The sequence below is a fragment of the Oryctolagus cuniculus genome, chromosome 7, assembly GCF_051225735.1.
Source record: "Oryctolagus cuniculus isolate XC-2025 breed Fujian yellow rabbit chromosome 7, ASM5122573v1, whole genome shotgun sequence".
Lineage (NCBI taxonomy): Eukaryota > Metazoa > Chordata > Mammalia > Lagomorpha > Leporidae > Oryctolagus > Oryctolagus cuniculus.
The window spans coordinates 113617647-113639993 of record NC_142873.1 but is presented as its reverse complement, the minus strand read 5'-3'; the positions used below and the strand labels follow the sequence as shown (position 1 = coordinate 113639993).

The 22347-nt window shown below is 40.3% G+C and overlaps 1 protein-coding gene across 3 annotated transcripts in view; it reads right to left on the bottom strand.

Annotated features, from left to right (window-relative positions):
* The window catches only part of C7H1orf87 (chromosome 7 C1orf87 homolog), an 83816-nt gene that overhangs the window by 27767 nt on the left and 33702 nt on the right, over positions 1-22347 (bottom strand). For 2 of the 3 annotated variants that reach the window (XM_051856420.3, XM_089337278.1), the window contains exons 4-8: positions 18794-18934; positions 17890-18153; positions 15217-15338; positions 11060-11225; positions 4210-4307 (exon numbers count right to left, since the gene is read on the bottom strand). In XM_051856420.3, coding sequence (XP_051712380.3) covers positions 4210-4307; positions 11060-11225; positions 15217-15338; positions 17890-18153; positions 18794-18934 — 791 coding nt within the window. The remainder of the gene's footprint in view (positions 1-4209; positions 4308-11059; positions 11226-15216; positions 15339-17889; positions 18154-18793; positions 18935-22347) is intronic. The other variant, XM_089337277.1, reaches the window with a different exon arrangement.

Below are 22347 nucleotides of genomic sequence, written 5' to 3'. Positions count from 1 at the left end.
TTTATTTGAAAGGCAAAATGACAGAGACAGAGGAAGTGATTTTCCATTGCTAGTTCACTCCCCAAATGACTGTAACAGCTGGGACTGGGGTCAGGCCAAAGGAGCCTGGAACTCCATCTGGGTCTCCCAAGTGGGTAGCCGGGGCCCAAGTACTCAGGCCATCTTCTTCTGCACTCCCAAAATTATTAACAGGAAGCTGGATTAGAAGTGGAGCAGCTGGATTTGAACTAGTGCTCTGCTATAGGTTGCTGGTGTCACAAGGGGTGGCTTAACTCACACTTATTTAAAAATATTATTTATTTATTTAAGAAACAGATAGGAGGAGAGGGAGAGAGTGAGAGCTCCTATCCCTTGGTGCAGCCCTTAAATGCCTGTGATAGCCGGGGCTGGGAATGAGGCTGAGGCTGGGATTTTGGAGCTCTAACCAGGTCTCCCACATGTCTAGCATGAACCTGGATACTTGAGCCATAATTGCTGCCTCTCAGGGTCGATATTAGCAGGAAGCTGGCATCAGGAGTCAGAGGCAGATACTGAACCCAGACACTCTGATATGGGAAATGGTGTCTTAACTGGTATCTTAATCACCAGGCCAAATGACTGATCTTGAACTCCAAAGCTTGATCAACAAATATCTACTGAGGCTTTAATACATATGAGTTACAATGTGAAGTCTGATGCTTTAAATTGATGGTTTCCTGCAGTTCTCAAAATCAGCTTCTTAGGTTTGCTATTCCCTTCCTAGCTCATCTTTTGCTCTTCTAGGTTAACCACCCCTTTCACTCTCACTCATGTACTCCTAAGATTTGGGAGAAGGCAAAATCCCATGTCAAAAACTGGTTGGTAGAAATTCATGGGATAGACTCAACTTCCTAAGCTTGTTAATTAATTTATTCATTGATCTTACCTATATCATTTCCCCCTTTTCATTTTCTGTATCTCTCTTGTTACCATGTGATATGACATGTATTATAAATTGCTTACTGTTTGCATTACCCACTCGAATGTAAGTTTCATGAGAGAAGGCACTTTAATTTCAATATTCTCAATATCTACAGTAGTGATCAGTTTGGAGTAGGCATTTAATAAATGTTTGTTGAACAAATGAATAAGTGAATTCATAAGATATTTGATGTGCTCTTCCATGTGCTATGCACTGGGCTAGATTTTGGGAATAAAATGTAAAGAAAATAGCCATGATCCTTGCCAGCATGGAGATTGCTGTGTAGATATTAAACCAACAGATCACACAAATAGATGCTTGCAAATAGTGATAAGTGTCAGGAAGTAAAATTATTGGGTAGTATGAGATTACAGTGCAGGGAACTTTTTTTTATGAGATGGATAGAAAAGGCTCCCTCAACATAACCATGAGGTAGGCACGAGGCAAATTCAATGTGTTGGTATATCTGAGAATATTTTGAGATTCTCTTTGTTTCCTAATCCAGTTAGTCATTTATTGAGCACCTACTATGTGGTAAGTACTGCACTAGACACTTTGAGATATATCAATGAATAAACAAAGATCTTGTCTATTCCATGGAACCATGATCTACTGTCCATTAGGGAGAGATAGATAACAACAAGCAACAAAGTATATTAGCAAGTTACTAATTCATTAGAAGTTTATTAGTGTTTAGAAGAAAACAAGCAGATCGTAAGTTAAGGAGAGAAAAGGATGGATAACAATAACTTTAAAAGAGTAGTTATGGGATCAGCGTTGTTGCACAGTGGGTTAAGCTACTGATTGCAATGCCAGCAAGGAGCAGAGGTTCGAATCTCAGCTGCTCCACTTTTGGTTTAACTCCCTGCTAATATACCTGGGAAAGCAGTAGAGGAGAGCCAATGTACTTGGAACCCTGCATCCATGTGGGAGACCTGGAAGAAACTCCTGGCTATTGGCTTCAGAGGAAGAGCTGGGGAGTAAGAACTGAAGGAAGATCTCTTTCTCCGTTTCTCCCTCTTTATCTCTCTCTCTCTCTTTCAGCCCTTCAAATAAATAATATAAATCTTTTTTTTTAAAAAATTTAAGTGTAGACTTCATTGATAAGGAAACAATTGAGTAAAACCTGGAATAAGGTGAGGAAGCTGATACAAGGCTATCTGGGTAGGACATTTCCAAGTAGAGGAGACATTCAGAAGATTGTTGCTAAGGTGGATGTTTGCTGGGTGTGTCTAAAGACAAGGAGAGTAATGTAGCCAGAACAGCATAGGCAAGTATGGTTTTAGATGGAGTCAGGGGAGTGCTGGGCAACTGTTTATAAGGACTTTGATTTCTTTTCCCTGTGAGTGAAAGAAGGTGATCTTTTGAACAGAGCAATGATATGAACTGCTTTAGGTCTTAGACAGCTGCTGAATTAAGGATAAAGTGGGGGTAATGAAAGAAGCCGAATTCATAGAAGAGGCTATTGTAATACTCTAGGAGATTATGATCATGATAACTTAGATGGGCTGTAGTTAAACAACAACCAAGTAGTAAGAAGTGATGAAGTGACTGGAGAGATTCTGAATGTGTTCTGGAAAAAGAGTAGACTTACTACTGGATTAATGATAGATCACATGCTACATGTGTGAAAAAAGAGAAGCCAAGCATTAACGGTACATGTTGTGTTTTTGTGTTATTGAATTTCATTAATGTTTTCTAGTTTTTCTTGTAATTTCCTTTTTGACCATGGGATATTTAAAGTGTGATTCGTTTGGATATTTACAGGATTTATCTTCGTTTTTGGCTTCTAATTTAATTCTGTTGTGATCAGAGAACATACCTTGCATAATTTTACTTCTTTTGAGTTTAATGAGACTTGTTTCATGGCTCAGCAAACAGTTCACCTTTTAAATTTCCATATACACTGAAAAGGAATCTATATTCTGCTGTTGTGTGGAATGTTCCATAATTGCCATTTTGATCAAGTTGGTTGATTGTGGTTCAAGTTTTGTTTATTCTTATTGATTTCCAGAGAACCTTTTCTATTAATTGCTGACAGAAGGGTATTTAATTATCCAAAGGAAATCTTGAATTTATCTATTTCTCTTTTTAGGTTTGTGCTTTTCCTTTTTATAACTTGAAGCTATGTTATACGGGCACAAACATTTACAACTGTTATGTTCTCTTGATGAATTGGCTTTCTGACAATATTTATTACTTCAGAATTTACTTTGCCCCATATGAATGGAAACCATTCCAGCTTTCTTTAGTCTGGTAAATCTTTTCCCAAACTTTTGCTTTTAGCATGTCAATGTACTTATATTTGTAATGGGTTATTGTTGATACATTTAGTTGAGCCTTCCTTTTTCATGAAATTTCAGATCTGCCTTTTAATTACTGCAGTTGGATCTTTTAAATTTAATATAATCATTGATATGAATGGTTTTAAATCTATCATCTTGATGTTTATTTGCCTTTTTGTCATTTCTGTTTTAATCACTTTTTTCCTTGTTTTTGTCTTTTTTAATTGCTTGAGTATTTTTATGCTCCCATTTTACTTCTTTATTAGCATCTTTACTGATTACATTCAAATAAAAATATACTACATTTATAGAATAAGAATCTTACCACAATACACTTTCACCCCTCTAGCTTTGTGGGCTATCGTCAAGCACTGTAATTTTACCTATATTATAAACCTCACAGTGCATTGCTCTTATTTTGACTTCAAACCATTTATTTAAAGTTCTGTTTTATTTACTTGAAAGTCAGAATTGGAACGAAAAAGAGAGGGAGAGAGAGAGAATGAGAGCATAAAGTGAGTGAGTGAGATCGTCCATCTGCTGCCTCACTTCCCAAATGGATGTAACAGCTGTGGCTTGGCCAGGCCAAAGCCAGGAGCCTGGAATCCCATCCAGGCTTTCCACATGGGTGGCAAGAAACCAAGTACTTGGGCGATATTCCACTGCCTTCTCAGGCACATTAGCAGGGAGCTGGCTCAGAAATAGATCAACAGGGACTTGAACTAATGTCCATATGGGATGCCAGAGTTATAGGTGGTGGCCTAACCCATTGTACCACAAAATGCCGGCCTCTGCCTCAAGCTTTTTGAAGAGCATTATTATTAAGGCTCTAATCTAAGTGTCCTAGCTGCTTAGCCTCATCGAAACTTAATTACCTTCCAAGATCATCATCCCTTAATACAATCAAATTGATAGTTAGGTCTTCACTAATGAATTGAGGAGTAAGGAGCACAACCATTCAGTCTGAAACAAAAGTCAGCTTACCTTATTTCATCTTGGTATCCCAGATCTTGACGAGTAAGCAATGTTTCCAGAAGGCTCAAGGTCAGATATAAGCCGTGCTTCCCACATAGAGCCCTGATCTGCAAACAGGGAAAAAAATAAAGCTTCACTAAAATGAAAATAAGATAAAATTTCCCTTCCAATGATCAGAACCTATATGGTTTTGACAAAAATTGATAATCAGTAGTGCATTCTACTTTTGAGATATCACTTAGGACAAAATTGTCCAACTGAATGGTCCTTAGTAGCAAATGTTTATTTAGTTAACACAGAGGAATAGCTTGTTACTCAAAAGCTATTAGACTTTCAAATGCTGATCTTCCATTTTTGTCAGCCATAGGATGGGTGGTCAAGGCCTAAGAATTATCCACACATCATTATGTAGGTAAATTACAGAAGACTTTGTATCATCTACTTTCACTGACAAAACAAGATTCTTGCACTAGTAGGGTCAACATTGCTATCTATCTATCTATATATATATATATTTAAAGATTTTATTTATTTGAGAGGTAGAGTTACAGACAGTGAGAGGGAGAGACAGAGAGAAAGGTCTTCCTTCCATTGGTTTACCCCCAAAATGGCCTTAACGGATGGAGCTGCTCCAATCCGAAGCCAGGAGCCAGGTGTTTCCTCCTGGTCTCCCACGTGGGTGCAGGGGCCCAAGGACCTGGGCCATCTTCCGCTGCTTTCCCAGGCCAGAGCAGAGAACTGGATTGGAAGTGGAGCAGCCGGGACTAGAACCGGCACCCATAAGGGATGCCGGTGCCGCAGGTGGAAGATTAACATACTGTGCCACAGCACCAGCCCCTGCTATCTATATTAGTACATGAGTAAACCAAGACTCAAAGAGGTTAGGTATTTCCTTAATGTTGCATAGCTAATAAATCATGGAACCCAGTATAGAAACAAGATGCTAAATAAATCTTTGCTCAGTGAATGAATGAAGTATCATTGCAGTTTCTCAACTACTTCATATATTCTGAGTCTAGCTGCAAAGCAGTTCAGTTCTTAGGCTAGGGGCTAGTTGATACTTAGAGGCAAATACTGTACACCAAACTTTCAGGAAGGTAGTGCTGTATGGGTGTGTATTTAGAATATTAGCTGAATATATAGACTTTCGTATCAAACAGAGCTCATTTTGAACAACAGATCTATTGCCTGCGATCTGTGTGATTTTGCTTAACCTTTCTTTGCCCAATTATTTTATCTACTAAATGAGACTAGTATATTCTGCTTCCCAGATTCTGTGAAGATTACTTGACAAATTAAGCTCTTAGAATGGTGTCTGGCTCTTAGTAGGTATTTGATTAATACTTGTTGAATTGAAGAAAGGAAGGAAGAGAGAGGAGTGGAAGGAGAGAGAGGGGAAAGAGAAGGGAAGAAAGGGGGAATAGAAGGCAAGAGCGGAAGGAAGAAGGGGAATAGAGAGATAGGATAGGTTATCAGAGAAGAAAGAAAGGAAATGGCTATTGATAAAATATTTTGACAGGAAGTTCAGTATGGTGACTGCATTAAGCATATTTTTTATTCGGATGCTTTCTTATTCTTTCTTATTTAGGGGCTTTTTTTTTTCTTCATGCAGAGTGGAGAGTGAGAGAGAGAGAGACAGAGAGAAAGGTCTTCCTTTTGCCGTTGGTTCACCCTCCAATGGCCGGCGCAGCCGGTGCGCTGCGGCCAGCGCATCGCGCTGATCCAAAGCCAGGAGCCAGGTGCTTCTCCTTGTCTCCCATGCGGGTGCAGGGCCCAAGGACTTGGGCCATCCTCCACTGCACTCCAGGGCCACAGCAGAGAGCTGGCCTGGAAGAGGGGCAACCAGGACTAGAACCCGGTGTGTCGGCGCCACAAGGCGGAGGATTAGCCTATTGAGCCACGGCGCCGGCCTTTAGGGGCTTTTAAAAGCCTGGATAAATTGTCCTTCATAGGGTCAATCAATTTCTAGAAATACTACAGCACTTATCTGAAAGTGAACTTTTCATATGCAAATCAATTTACCCTGAGCTCACACTATGGGACTAGGTACCCAATAACTAGAATTAGGATTAGCCACTATTCCCCAGAGTCCACTGAAGTTATTCAGACTAACCAATCCTAACCCTGTTCTGCCCATTCTTTCTCAAAAAACACTACTACACAAGCTCTGGACCAAATTTCCCTGTGTCTGCACTGTCTCTGGTGCCTCCTTGTGTGGCCCTGCATGGTGTATCAAGATCCCTTCTAGTAATTATGAGAAACATACTATCATTTCAATGGCAATTGTTTCTTGATCTGTATGTGTCACCAACTGAACAACAACAAATCTGGGTTTGAAACTTGCATACATTACTTGCTAGGTGTAGAGGAGTTTTGCAAGGGAAACTTAAGAGGGAAAAAAGAGTGAATTGAAAAATGATAATATGAGTTTCCCAGAAGAATAATGAATTGGGGAAATTCTAGTAGAGTAAAAACTTTTGTAAATAATATGTGAGAGGGTTGCGTAGTTTTTAGAAATAATAGTATCCACTTCACTATCATTTTAGGCTGCTTTTCCAGTAGGGCAGTAATGATCTATTACTTGAGTTTTCTTTAAGACAGCAGCTTACTCTGGGCTGTAACTGTGTTTCATTCATTTTCTTATCACCATTGCCTACCTCAGTATTAAAATGAAAGGATCAATAATTGTTGAATAAATGAGTAGATGTATGAGTAAAGGAGTGAATGAATGAGTTAATTGCCACTGAGGGGTGGAGAGTAGGTGGAAGGAAGTAAAAAACGAAGGTAGAGAGGTAGAAATTGGTCACATTACGCCATTTTACTCCAGAAAGAACTGGATTATTTTCATGAGGAGAGCAAATTGATGTATTTTTAAACATCAATATTGAGAGGGTATTCTAAAAACAGATCACTTACTTCTGGCAAGAGTTAGTTTGCTCTAGGCTAGAATGAGCTGCAGATTAGAAAAAGTACATCTGGGTTCCTAGAAGCAAGTTGACTGACAGCTGCTAAGAACTCACTGCTGACAGTTCTAGAGGAGCAATAGAAGCATCTACAAAAAAGCCTCATAAGTTAGTATCATTCAGCATCATTATTAAAATCTTTTAAAGCCTGGGTATTTATAATGATGACTCCTAGAAGAAAATGCCTAATTTTCTTGGTTACTAAAGAAATATTTCCAATCAAAAGTAAATATCAACATTATTTAAAAAATGACATTGAAGTGGACACTTCCTTCCTCATAATGCTCCTTGAAAGAGCAACACACACTGTCATTATTTCTTCTCTAATTAAATACAGCTTCACATTTTCTGCCATTACTCTTCTTAACTTTGTTTACCAAAGCTACTAGGAACTACCCTGCTTTTAGAATTGTTGAATATTTTTCAGCCGTAACTCTAGCTGGTCTCTGTGCAGCATGCAACAGGGCTGATCATGATTTGTGTCTCCAAATTCCCCTTTTGGCTTTCTTTACAACTCCAGCATTTTCTTTGATTATTTTTAGCTCCCTTAGGATTTTTGTCACCTGTTTACCTTTACCAATGAGTGCCCTCCTCAATCTTATTCTCTTACCACTTTCTGTTATGTCCTTGGGTAATCTTCACTACTCCTATGCTATGCTGAAGAGTCTTATTTCAATATTCATTCAGCTCTAATCTCTCCTCATAGATCAACATGTTCAAAATGAAACTCATCAACCCTTGTTCTACCCATCCTAATCGCTCCTTTATGGATTCCCACGGCATAGAATGGCGTCACTATTCAAAAAGTTGCCAAAGCCAGAACCTGGATTGAAATTCATTCTTTATTTCTTTTAATTCAGGGCCCACATCAAATTAATCTCCAGACTTGCTTTGCTACTCCCTTAATGTCTCCATCGCCCCTGTCAGTACCTTGGTTTAAATCCTCATAATTTCCTGTTTTGATTGTTGGAATAGGTTTCTAAGGTTCTCTCTGTCCTCAGTTTTATAAGTTTCTAACTAATTCTTCAAATTCTTTTAGAATGTTCCTTGTTTTCAAATTTCAAGTGTAATCATGTGTTTCACTTATTTAATATTCTTACTCAAATCTCAGAATAAAATTCACATTCTTTATAAGGACTCTTCATTAAAAGGTCTATATTTTCCATTTTATAGAAGATTTATTTATTTATAAGTCAGAAATTACACAGAGAGAGGGAGAGACAGAGAAAGAGAGAGACAAAGAGATATTGCATCCACTGGTTCACCCCCCAAACGGCCTCAATGACTGGGGCTGGGTCAGGCTGAACCAGGGTTGGGACATGAACCATGTCCCCTTCTTGGGTACAATGACTCAAACATTGGGCCATTCTCTTCTGATTTCCCAGGCCATTAGTAGGGAGCTGGATTGGAAATGGAGCAGGTGGAACTTGAACTAGTGCCCACACGGGATGCTGACTCCACACTGCGGTTGAACCCACTGAGTCACAGCACCGGCCCCTCTTATTTTCCATTCTAAAGTCAACTTGAGGAGGAACTTACCAGCAGTTTCTTGATTTAGTCATGATATTTTAATATCAATGTTGTTTCACATTGCTTTATTTACCTGCAACAACTTTTCTATATCTTTTACTGCCCTTGTTCCCTCTCCACCCCCAACACCATTATTTGTTGCTGAAATTGCTTGTCCTCTATGATTCAGCATTTGCACCATCTCCTCTGGAGATTATTCATACTAGGCTATTTTGGTGTCACTGCTCTGTGTTCAAAGTTCCTGGAGAACTCAGGAATGAAATAATAAAAGCATGTAGTCATCAGTGCCCATCACGATGACTAGAACACACCAACAATTATTAGGTTGACTGTCAGAATAGATTAAACATACCATATTGATTAGAAAGATGCTAATGCATTGCAGGTATGGAATGAGTCAAACTTAGTAGGAATCCTTTTATAGTTTGAAGGTAGAGTGTACAGATACAGAAACAAATAAATGTGGAAAAGGTGCCTAGAAAGCTGCAGAAGAAGGTCTTTCATTCCTGGTTCACTAGGCAAACTAGTGTCTTAGCTGGAGTCTTGCCACAAGAATGAGCTCCATATTCACAAATGCTGGTTAGCTCAGTAACAGGACTCCCTTCTGATGATAAGGAGGAAATTGTAGGAAAATAAAGCAAAGAATAATCAGAGGTAGTGCAATTTGTGTTTTAGCCAAACTCTTCCTGAGAGGAAAGTGTGGGAGCAGTTTGGAGGAGTTTGTGATATGAAGTAGAAAGAGGCTGAGTTGAAGGTGTAAAGATTATGGGTTGTGTATAATGGGGGTAAACTAAGCTTGCACTTTCCTGCACTTGAGGGAAACTAGGGAACTAATGGGCCACACCCCTTTCGGCCATCACCTCCATCCCCCCACCCCCCAAACAACAACAACAAAAACCCTCTAATTCAGACATGGCCTTTCCCAGTCTACTCTGAAGTTCTGTGTCCAGAAGCAAGGAAGATGGGGGCAAGTCTGTTGTTGCTTCCTGTAGCCAATGTCCCTTGGGTCTCAATTTGTCTCACATTCTAGGGAAACAGAATTCTATTTTATATGCTTCCCAGAACTGTGATATACTTTGAGTGAGTTCCAGATGTCTTAAGAGATGCCAAATGGCTCTAAAAAGGTAGATCAGCTTCAAGGAAAATGTGCCCTATTTCCTTGAATCTGGATCTCAAAGTCAAGCCTTCTGGGCCAGCTGTGGGGATAAAGAGCACTTGAAATCTTCCCTAATAGCCAATGTTATATAAGGCCATCCCTTGACCATGGGAAAGATACCCTTTCTTTAGGCTGTTTTGAAGTGAGATTCTCACCAAACTTTTTATTTATTATTAAAAAGAAAGGAAACTAATAATTAACGAGGACCTTGTATGTCAGATAATATGCTAGGCATCTTCACATATTTATTTCATTTCATCCTCACCAAAGATAGATAGATATTTGGCAGGTAGATATTTGGAATCCAGTTTTTCCAGGTGAAATCTGATCCTCAAAAAGATTCAATAAATGTATTTCTAATCCATTCTGTATCATCTGAGAAAATTGAAACATCTCCTGTCTGAACATCTCCTGTGCTGTCTGTGGTTTCTAATCTAGCAAACCATTGTACTTCTTAGACTTAGATCTTCTCATGACCATGGTAAAGGCCGCTAATGACATATGGACTCTCCTGCACACACAGGTGTGAAGTTACCTTAGTGGTGTATTTATTTCTCAATGTAAGCTTTTATAGATGTCTTATAGATCAGATGATTGGTCACAATGGGTAAATGAGATCATGTAAGTAAAGCATTTAGCATAGTCCTTACCACTGAAAACTCAGTGGTAATTATTATTTTACCAGCATCCAAGGTGGCATTGTGATTGGTGTTTGTTTAGCTACAGAAGATCGATGAGTTAATATGTTTTCTGGATCATCTTCCATAAAATGCATCTGTGCTGTTAATTACTGCTAAAAACAGCATGCTAACCTCTGTCAGCAATAAATTACATCAGCTCCTAAAATTTTGTGTTCCTAAGGAATAAGACACCCCATGCTGACTTCACTAGAAGCTGAGAGAGGGCTTGAAAAATGAACATTTGGCCTTGGAAAAATGCTTGCTTTCCATTGTGAAATACTATTTGTGTATTGTCATATATTCTATTATTAACATAAAGCATAGACCAATCTAAATCGTTTTGGACCAACTCTGAATATTAAATAATTCCTTTTCCATTTTGTTTTTCTTCTCTTGGACACAGAAAGCAAACAGTTGTGTAAAGTGATCCAAGGCAGAATCCCGGTTATCATTGTGCCCAATCACTCTAGGCCCAACATGCTGAAGTAACATTATAAAGGTGAACAAATCTGTGATCTGATTTTGGTTACCTTGGGTGGGGGTAGGCAGCCAGAGAAGGAGTGATCTTCTTTTCGAAAACTCAGACTGAGGTTCTCCATGTTGAGTTTACCATTGGCTGTCCTTAGTGCCATCTTCAAAATCTCCACCAGGTCCTGGTTCACCTCTGCCTGTGAGCTGGAGTCTTGAGGTGGAGGACTGGTGGGAAGCGGAGAGCAAGAGCTAAGAAAAGATTGTCCACTCAAAGCAGCTGCAGGCTTTCAGGCCGCGTCTGTCAACTGTAGACACTGTGGAGTCACAGAACCCACTTTGGAGGCCTTCTACCTTGATCACTCGGTCTTGTGGTTGCATGTGGATGTTTGATTGATTAGCTCAAATATGTCCCACTTGAATGAGCTCTACACTTTCCTCTCCAGGAGGCACCAACCAATTTGAACATGACATAGGCCAACATCCTTAAGCCACCTTTCTAGCTCCTTTTTTCCAGGTGGAGAAAAAAAATAAGTGATCGTAATTGTTTACTTGCCTGAATTACTTTTCTTAAACTCAGAAAATCATTGATGCAAAAATCTCCAAACTATCCATGGCCATGAGCAAAGCAAAACAGAACAAACCAAACAAAGCAAGTAACTCCTGCCTGATCCCTGCAACTAGGGAACATGTATAGGAGGACATCCTAAATCAGATGAACTTTATGCATTATCATGGACTTTGGTCTTCATATCTGGGAAATTCTATAATGCTTTACTTACAGTTTGGCATGAAACTCTATGTGATTATTAAGCGGGTTTATCCAACTTTTTACTTTGAGTAATAGGTGAAAAACAACAGGGTGATATAGTATCATAGTCAGTTGTTTTAATTTGATGAAACTAGTTTGAGATGTTTATCATTTAACATTCAGATCTATTGATCCCCCCAAGTACAGTTAGACTATCGGCTCCGTGTGGAAGCTCTTCCTGAGTTCCAGCATCTCCACTTAAATGCCACATTCCCTGAGGGACAGTCTATATCCCCCAAACCCCACCCTTGTACATGTAAACCAGTTTCCTTTCCATGGTGATCTGGAAATCTTTAGCAGCCAACTCTCAAGAAAAGCCTTAATTTGTGGCATTACCAGTTTCCATAGTGTAAATATTCCCACCATGGCTGATTTCCTCTGAGAATGAGGAGTTGGAAGGAGACTGTGCATAATCAACTTTCGTGCCCTGCTCCAGCACAGCCCTGGTAGACACACACTGTTTCATAGCACCTTGTTCTCCTCCTTATTAGACTCCCTCAAATTGCAATCACATCTGTGGTTCTTTAGATACTATTTCAAATCTGACTCCCCTGATAGATCACTCCATGGGGTCAAGACTGTTTTATCCATTACTATTTCCCAGGGCTATTGTATAGTACCTAGAAACAATTAGTTTTAGATGTATATAGCTTATTGTAAAGGTCATATTGTATTTTTTCTGTAACTCATACATAAGCTTTAGCCTAAGATTATACTATTCTGAATTACTTATACTATTCTGAATTACTTATTTGTAATATTTTCCAACAGTTCAGGGAAGGAATAGTGTGTATATGTCTTTCCTTTGGTCAGCATATTCTGTACCTGCTACTCTTTTTTTTTTTTTTTTTTTTTGACAGGCAGAGTTAGACAGTGAGAGAGAGAGACAGAAAGGTCTTCCTTCGTTGGTTCACCCCCAAAACCGGGACTGGAACCCGGGGTACCGGCGCTGCAGGAGGAGGATTAGCTTAGTGAGCCATGGCGCCAGCCATCTGCTACTCTTGCTCAGGGAGTCCCAACACCCAAGACAGAGTCTGCTCTCTCTAGCAGAGCAGAGTGCCCACTGCTTGCTTTACCAGGCTCTCTTCATAGCTAGGGCCCATGACCCTGACTCTGCCAATCAATTATCTCTGTCCCAGATTCAAAGCAGAAGTTTTTCTTCCTCTTTTCTTAGAACACCAGAGCTTGGGGGTAGGAATTCCTGAGGTTTTGGCCCCTGGTTCAGTATACTGAGTAAGGAATGGGCAGGTGTTGTATGGAATCTATTTACTGCAGCTGGTGGGGTTCCTTAGAAAGCCTGGTGCAGGAGTTTCTTTCATCTGGTTCAATTTAGGAGAAGAGAGCTGCTGCCACCCCTGCTACTACCTCTGCTAACACTGGCAATTCAGAAACCTTTTAAAACATCACATAGCTACCCTGTTAGAGGCCCTAGCTACTAGACCATGATGAGGGTATTTCCCTGGGCTGAAGATTGATTAACAAAGAGCCTGGCTCATTACAAGCCATCAGTCCCATATTCCTACAAACACACTCTCTAGATTATAGAAAACAGCATTTTCTCTAATGAGCTCAAAATGATCTCCTCATACATTGCTCTTTTTTATAGAGAAGGTATCCAGGTGTCCCCGGAAGTGAAGTGATGTAAGATCTTTAATTAACTGTAGGTGTCAATTGTATTCATCAAATATGTATCAAGCATCTCCCACAGGCCTGTGTGAGAACCATGCTAGACAGTTGGTCAGACGCCTACATGTCTAATCTTAAATGTCAAATAAATAAGTTAAAATGCAATGATTACTATGAAGGAAAAAAGACTATTGGACTGTATAACCAGGAGTCATAACCTTATCCAGGGGTCAGGGAAGGTCTCCTGTGTAGAGTTCCTAGGACCCACATCTGCCAATGAGTGGCTGGGTATTCTGCTACATGCTCTATCACCTTTCCTGGCAAGCATTTCACAATCTGTATTATATGAGGAATGGTTCCTCATTATTAAGCATTTCTAGGGCTTTATTGCTCTCAGGAGGATAGTTCCTTCCAGGGTGATATTCGGCTATAATATCCGCATGGCAATATTGTTTTCTTTGGACTACGAGCACTCAAGAAAGACTGAGCCTTGCTAACCTTGGAATTCCTTTTGTACAGTAAGTGGGGCTGTAGAGCAGATGGCATTAAAAGGATGTTTGCTGTATGAAGTATCAGTGCTACAAGAGCCACACTGCAGAAGGGACTCAAGTCTAACACTTAGCTGAGGGACATGTTCCCAACTATGTTTATAAAGTGAAGTAATTCCCTCCAATGACATGGCTCTTAGCCACTGTATCACATGATAGAAACTGGAGAGAGACTTCTCTGAGAGATAGCTTAGAAGTATAACAATATTTATACAGCACTTACTAGGCACCAGGTACTTAGCATCTATTAACTCAGTTAATCTTACATATCAATATGATGAAATCTATTCTCATCCCAATTTTACAACTGAAGAATGAAAGAACAGAGAGATTAAGTGAATACTGATGTCACAGAGCCACTACAAGGAAGAGACATGAGTTGAGTCCAGCCTTCTGTCAGAGGCTAGCCTCCTAAGTATCACACTTTGTCAGTTGGTGAACAAGGAGAATATCATAGTTCACGTTGCTTCATATTTAATGATATTCATCACATCTTATTGTTACTTTGAGTCATTTCTTAGTCTTAAGATTATGTGAAGAGATTAGTGATTCCTGTATCTCAAACCTTTCTTTGCTAGTATTTGTAATCCACGAGTTCATGCACTGAACATATTTCTGGAATCACATTTTGTAGATGAGCTCTGTACCCGTATACACAATCATTTCTTGTTCCATAATGAGGTTTTCATTTTCACATGGCAACCTCATAAAAAAAAAACACATGCTTGATGTTAAGAAACATATGCAATGGCTGCAAATAACTTTGCATGCTGGCCTGTGTACAAAAGAGAAAGAAAGAAAACTAAAAACCTGAGCCAAGTGCTGGTGAAGAGCAGTGATTCTGTGCTGGGTGAGGCTTTAGAGTGAATGCCTGTGTGATCTCTGCCAGATCTAGGAGTCTAGAACTGAATGTTCATTGAGCTTCATATGTCAAAACCCTCCTCTCAGTGTGATGATATTCGGAGATGGGGTGTGGGAGGTAATTAGGTCATGAGTGTAGATTCCTCAGGAGTGGGATTAGTGCCGTTAAAGGCAAAATACAGAGCGCTAGCTAGCTCTCTTTCTGCTATGTGAGGACTCAAGGAGAAAATGTATCTTCTACAGCCTGGAAGGGCCCTCACCAGACCTTTTACTTTCAACCTCCAGAACTATGAAAAATAAATTTTGGCTGCAGTCTGTGGTGTGTGACTAGGACCTTTAGGAACCACATGCTCATCCAAAGAGAGAAAAGTACCTTTGCTCGTGTTTGCTGTGGCTCAGAGTTGTCCACCTGTGGTTGTCTGCATCCACTTGATTCGCTGGTGGACCACCGGAAACTGCATCTTTTAAAAACCAGAGTAGTTTTCCATAATTCACCTGGAAGTTGAAAAATAGAGCAGCTTCACTTAATTTACATGTAAGGGAAAGATGCTTGTTTTTTTTTTTTTTTGAAATCTTTACTTAATGTATGCTAAACTGATCTTCTGTATATAAAGAGAATCGAAAATGAATCCTCATGAGAATGGAAGGGGAGAGGGAGTGGGAAAGGGGAGGGTTGCGGGTGGGAGGGACGTTATGGGGGGGAAGCCATTGTAATCCATAAGCCGTACTTCGGAAATTTATATTCATTAAATAAAAGTTAAAAAAAAAGTTTTTAAAACCCCATCTTAAAAACACAGTATCATAATTATTAGTGCTTCATACTAACTATTTCTATTATTCTCTCGTTTGGACAAGTGGGAACAGTGTACTTTCTGGTTGCCTTTGGGTTGGGGCGGGGCATGTGACTAGTCTGAGCGAATGAACTGTGAGCAGAAGTGATGTGTGCTACTTCTGGGTGGAGGATGAAACTACTGACAGGAGACCCTCCAGAGCTCCCGTTTTACCCTCTGCCTTCCTATCAGAAGTATTCTAGAGTGGCTGTTTCATCAGCCTGTGTCCTGGGGCTAAGATAATGGCAGTTCTGAGAAGGGCCTGTTGTGGACGCATTATGGAGATGTAATGTAAATGAAAAATCAGCTTCTGTTGTTCAAGCCACTGTGACTTTGGGCTATTTGCTACTATTGCATAACCTAGTCTCTAACCCCTCTCTTCCCTCACTCTCTCATCTCTAACATATTTATGATACAGAATATATTCTTATATTTAAATGTGTTCTACAGATATGTTCAGTTTTTCAGGGGCCAATAATTTATTAGATTAGGTGAAAAATCTCAAGACCATTTTTTTTTTTTACGTAAGAGAGGACTGAAGGACCATCACAAATTTTCATTACAGGACTGGATGGCACCCTAGGGTCTCTGTTGGGCCAACAACTCTGGGGTGGGAGAGGGGACAACAACAAGGGAGGGAAGCTACATAGGGTCCTGGATATAAACTAGGTCTCTGCCAGAAAATATGAGTGACTGATGATTCATACAGGTTGTACAAATAAACTAACATTGTACTGCTAAATACTTCTCATAAATATACAACTAACTCCATTATGGCAGAAGAGAAAATATACATTTTAGCATCAGGTAAACCTTGGACACCAGTCTTGTAATTTGAATTTATCTCATTACTAAATCACAAGAATTTATCTATGAGGTTGGTGTTGACTTGTTTTATAGACACTGAGGTATCAGAAAATGAAGTAGAATGTGCCCCTTGTCACAGAGCTAACAATGCTGGAATTAGGATTAAAGCCCAGGACAGGACAAGTAGATAGCTTGGTGGTTAATACACTGGATAAGATTTCCACGTCTGGCTTTGATCCCCGGTTCTGGCTCCTGATTCCAGCTTCCTGATAATGCACAACCTGAGGGGCATCAGGTAGTGGCTGAATTAACTGTGTTCCAACCACATAGGAGACCTGGACTTGATTTTTGGCTACTGGATTTGTCCCAGTCCAGCCACAGTCATTGCAGACATTTGACAAGTGAACTTGTGGATGATAGCTCTCTTTCTGCCTCTGACAAGTTAAAAATATTTGATGTCCAGACCATTTTTTAAAGAATCGTTCCATTTATTGCCTTGCTGCTGATACACACTCACTGATTATTTGCTTACTGCTTTTATTTCTTCCTATTTAAGACTATTTTCCTCTGGCTCCTTGATTTTTGTTGTAGTTGGACCATAATATATTCAGTCACAAGTATGAGTTTGGAAAACACTAAGTCTAAAGAACCTATAGGAGAACCTGTGTCCCAGCCTTGCATCTGCCGTTAATACCTTGGGTGTGCTGAGTTCGTGACAACCTCTGGGTCTCAGGTTCCTAAACAGTAAAATGGCAATGGTAGATTGTATTTCAAAGGTACTTCCCACATCCAATTCTTTAAGAAACTGTCCCCAAAATAGGACATCATAGTGAAGTTCTCTATTCTTTCCTTGGGACTTGCAGATTGAGTTGATTTATGAGTGGAATCAAATGGGTCCCTATTTTGAATCTGTAACTATCCTCAGTGTCGAGAGCCAATGATAAAATTTGATAGGTAGAGTTACAGAGAGAGGTCTTCCATTTGCTGGTCACTCCCCAAATGGCTACAGTGGTTGGAGCTCCCACATGGGTATAGGAGCCCAAGCACTTGGGCCATCTTCTGCTGCTTTCCTATGTGCATTAGCAGGGAGCTGGATCAGAAGTGGAGCTGCTGGGATGAGAACTGGTGCCCATATGGGATGCTGGTGCCACAAGTGGCAGCTTAACCCACTACACCACAATGCGGGCCCCCAGGAACACACTTTATAGAACAATTAAACAAAGCTGAGAGACCACATTTATTTTCTCTTCTAGTCTATTCTAATTTTCCACCTAGTAGTATAAATAAGCTTTTTCATCTTAGTCCAAGTCATTTTCAAGAAAGAAACTAACCTCTTAATCCCATTACCATGGTGGGGACCAGCAAAAGCAACAGAAAGAATTCACGCTTAAAATAGAACATGGCCCTACCATTTCATGGGAGCCCCTTCTAGAAAATCTCTGGCAAAGAATCTTGACTGTTGGTAACTGCAGAGGGACTTCATGCCTCAGGAATAGGCAGCTCAGCTGAGACTGGAGAAGAAACCCTGAAGAGGTGGGGTCCAGGGTCTCCAACTCCTTCTGAAGTTTATCTAAGTAGCTGGCGCTCAAACGGTGTGACTTGAGTTCTCTTCTGAGCATGGCAAGAAGAAATGTGTCTTCTTTTGAGATTCCACTTGGCTTCTGGCCAATTTCCTAATGTAACAATGCGGGGAACAAAGAAAAAGCAGCATGGATGTAAAACAAGATGCTAAAGGTCCACACAAGGAAGCAGATGCCATCAGGGCATCCACTTTCAGTACAAGGTGGCTCAGGCAGATGCTCAATCTGGGTCTATTCAAGGGGTTAGCATGCTTCCAATCTGCTCCTTCAGGAGAAGAAAAGAAGCCAATCTTTCCAAAATACGTACCTTGTTAGAAGGCTCTTTCAAGTCCATTGGCTGTCTTTCATGGAGTGCCTATTTGTGCAAGAATTTAGAATAATAGCACATCTTAGAGACACATTGAATCTGGGAGTTTGGTGCTGGGGTAGAGATGAAGGACAATATTAGATCCTGACAGAGTTAACTGGGAATGTAGTGGCCCCTCCCATGCTTAGGAAATTTTGAAAAGAAGGAAGGCAGGAGGAAGATGAGGACTTCAGTTGAGGTATTTAGATTTTGCTGGCTATCTCCCCAAGGATGCTTCCTGGAAAGCTGACTGGACATCTGGATTCTGGTGTCCTTGCTGCCATCCTCAAACTGCCTTTTCAACTGCTCTGCATCAAAATGTCCAGTCAACAGACAGTACCATTTATCCGTAATAGAAAACAACTTAGCAACTATTAGTATACACACCTCAGATTGGTTAGAGCCAGCTACTGCCATCTGTTCCAAGGACAAGTCTTTAAGCTTTCTCCTGGGGAGGCCATGCACATAGGATAGAGACTGGTCTCCAGTTGGCACGGAGCTGCAATGGACATTTTCCCAACTGGGAACCTTAAAGAAACAAAACAGAAGCACGTAGCAGAAGAGGGGAAGGAAGGGAGAAAGGAGAAAGAAGGGAGAATATGAGCAAGCCAACCAATTTCTTTTTTTCTTTTTGACAGGCAGAGTGGACAGTGAGAGAGAGAGAGAGAAACAGAGAGAAAGGTCTTCCTTTTGCCATTGGTTCACCCTCCAATGGCCTCCGCGGCCAGCTTGCTGTGGCCAGTGCATCGAGCTGATCCGATGGCAGGGGCCAGGTGCTTCTCCTGGTCTCCCATGCGGGTGCAGGGCCCAAGCACTTGGGCCATCCTCCACTGCACTCCCTGGCCACAGCAGAGAGCTGGCCTGGAAGAGGGGCAACCAGGACAGAATCTGGCGCCCCGACTGGGACTAGAACCCCGTGTGCCGGCGCCACAAGGCGGAGGATTAGCCTATTGAGCCACGGCGCCACCGGCCAAGCCAACCAATTTCTTTAAAGACATTCCTAGTTCTAAATGAAATTCGGTCCTTGTAAGAAAGCTTGCTTCAACACCAGTTTCAGCATTATACGGTTCACACAAGTTTAACACATGTATTAACAATTAGACACTGTCTCATTTGTGCAAGAAAAGGTGTCTGCAACATAAAAAGGTAGGTAGGCCATAAAATGTAAGCAAATGAAGGAGTTCTTGTTAGTGATAGCTGTATCCCTAGACTGCTTGAGTTCGCATGCCCAGGAAGGGCAGCAAAGATGATCATTAGAATGTAGCAGAAGGGATGGGAAACCCACAGTATTGTACTCTCAGGGCAATATTGTTAAAGGGTACAGTAGAATGAATGCTGGAATTAGGGTCAATGATAAAATCTCATTCCTGCACACCATAGAGTATGGTGTATTTGACATTTAGTTTTTAAAAGCTTTTTGTATTTCGTGATGGTTTGCCATCTTGGAAGGGGGACTCCCTTGGGTGCTGGGGGACACTACCCCTCCTAGAACGAACTCATTCCTAGAGACAGTCAATATTTTGCCTGCAATCATACCTTTCATATACAATACAACAAATCTGAGTACAAATCCCCAAACATTTCTTTGTCTAACTCTCATACACTAAGTCAATATTTCCTCTGCCTGAACCAACCCAGGACTGGGTTCCAGACAACCAGGGTCAGCACCTATGCCCAAAGCCTGTCTGTTTAATCTTGCCTTTCCCACAGAAGCTCCACAAAAAGCTGTGGCTTTGGTGTTTCTCTCATTACTCCCCTCTTCTGCTTCCCATGTGACCCTGCATAGTGTGACATGTCCTGTTCTCTTGGGAAATGTAATTAACTCTTCTTTCAAAGGCAGTGGCTGCCATGTCTGTCACCCTATTACACTCCATTAAAACAAAACCTTGGCTAATGAGTCAAGATTTTTTTTTTAATATCAGGAAACTGAAAGGAGATAGAACCAGAATGATTCTCTGAGACTTAATGTCTGTACTCAATTGATAGTCATGGTGACTGTCTTATCAGTATGCACTGCAACCTATGGACGCTTTGTAGTCATGACATTCTAATGAAAAATCAAGACACTGTCTAGAATATGCAGAGTAGGCAAGAATGACACAGAGTTCTAGAGTGAGCAAAAAATAACAAGAGTTATTTATATGACACATACTTTGTATAAGGCACCATATGGAAGATTTTCTTATGTCATTCAACTTTTTATAATTAAAAAAATTTAAAGATTTATTTGAAAGGCAAAGTTACAGAGATGCAGAGGCAGAGAGAGAGGGAGCGGTCTTCTATCTGCTGTTTCACCACCATCATCTATGGAAAGTAGAAAACACTTTATGATCTCTAAATGCTGAGAAAAATGGATGTCCTGTATTTAAAATATTTATTATTTATAAAACTATTTTCTGTATTTATCTGTTCTATTTGTGTGTGTTTGTTGTTTGTGTTTCTCCTTTGCATAATACGATTTCCATTTGCGCCAGGACTCTTTTATATGCTGTTGACACCCACCATCAGATACAGTGCTGCAAATGCTGGCTGAACAGAGAAAGAGTCACAAGTGGTAGGGAGCTCTTGTTGCAGTGGCTCAAAGCAGCCGCCTGCCGGGCTTTAGTTTTCTCTCTCTACTGATATAAATCACTTCAGGCTATTGGGTCTTTGAAAATATTTATTTACTTACTTGAAAGGTAGAGTGACACACAGAGAGAACAGAGATCTTCCATCAACTGGTTCATTTTCCAGAGATCTCCAACAGACAGGGCTGGGCCAGGCCCACACCACAAGCAAGGAGCTCCTTCTAAGTCTCTCCAGTGACCTAAGAATGAGTCCATCACCTGCTGTGACAGCATGAAGCATCCAGGGCATGCGTCAGTAAGAACCAGAGTGGAAGTGGAGCAGCCTGGACTCATATCAGTGCTTCAATGTGGATGCAGATGTCCCGAGAATCTGCTTGACCCGCTATGCTACAGCACCTGCCTCCAAACTGTCTCACTTTTGATCAGCAGAAACCTCTCTGAGTTAGGTCCTGAGTATTTTCTTAGTACAGTTCTTGTGAATTCTTTTTTTATAACTTTTATTTAATAAATATAAATTTCCAAAGTAAAACTTTTGGATTATAGCCGCTTTTCCCCCCCCTAACCTCCCTCCCACCTGCACCCCTCCCATCTCCCACCCCCTCTCCCATCCCATTCACATCAAGATTCATTTTCAATTTTCTTTATATACAGAAGATCAATTTAGTATATATTAAGTAAAGATTTCAACAGTTTGCATCCACACAGAAACAAAAAGTATAAAGTACTGTTTGAGTACTAGTTATGCCGTTAATTCACATAATACAACACATTAAGGACAAGGTCCTAACATCTTCATTACTGACAGCAAAGTACACATATCAGGGGTAATTCAGCCTTCTGAATTTTACTGAACACAATGCAGCTGCTTGGGTGCTCCGTGTTATGGATCTGTCATTGTTTCTAAGATTTTTCAGTAGACAGAGGTAGGAAATATAGCTTTAAAAGAATTCATACTGATATTTCCGATGAAAATGTAGCATTATAGGGATTTTATGTAGTACCATCAATATTACATTTATATTTCATTTCTTGTATACCAAAATCTTACCTACCAAGATAATATCTCATTTGTTTTTTTTCTCTCTCTCCATACACACACATAAACACAGTATTGATATAATGGTTATTGAAAACAATGTCAAAAGCATTTTCTTTAGAATACATATCCTGTTAGGGACATGGAATGAAGTCCTTATGTTTTAAATTAATTCACAATAGTTTTAGTTGGTTTAACTGCCAATTAATACAAAGCTATATTCTAAGTTAGATTCAGTGATCCCTGCTTCCTGGTTTCATGACCTTATGTAGTCTTTCCCTAAACTCACAGATTTTATTGAGGATTAATCTATGTGACCAATGGAATACTGTACACTA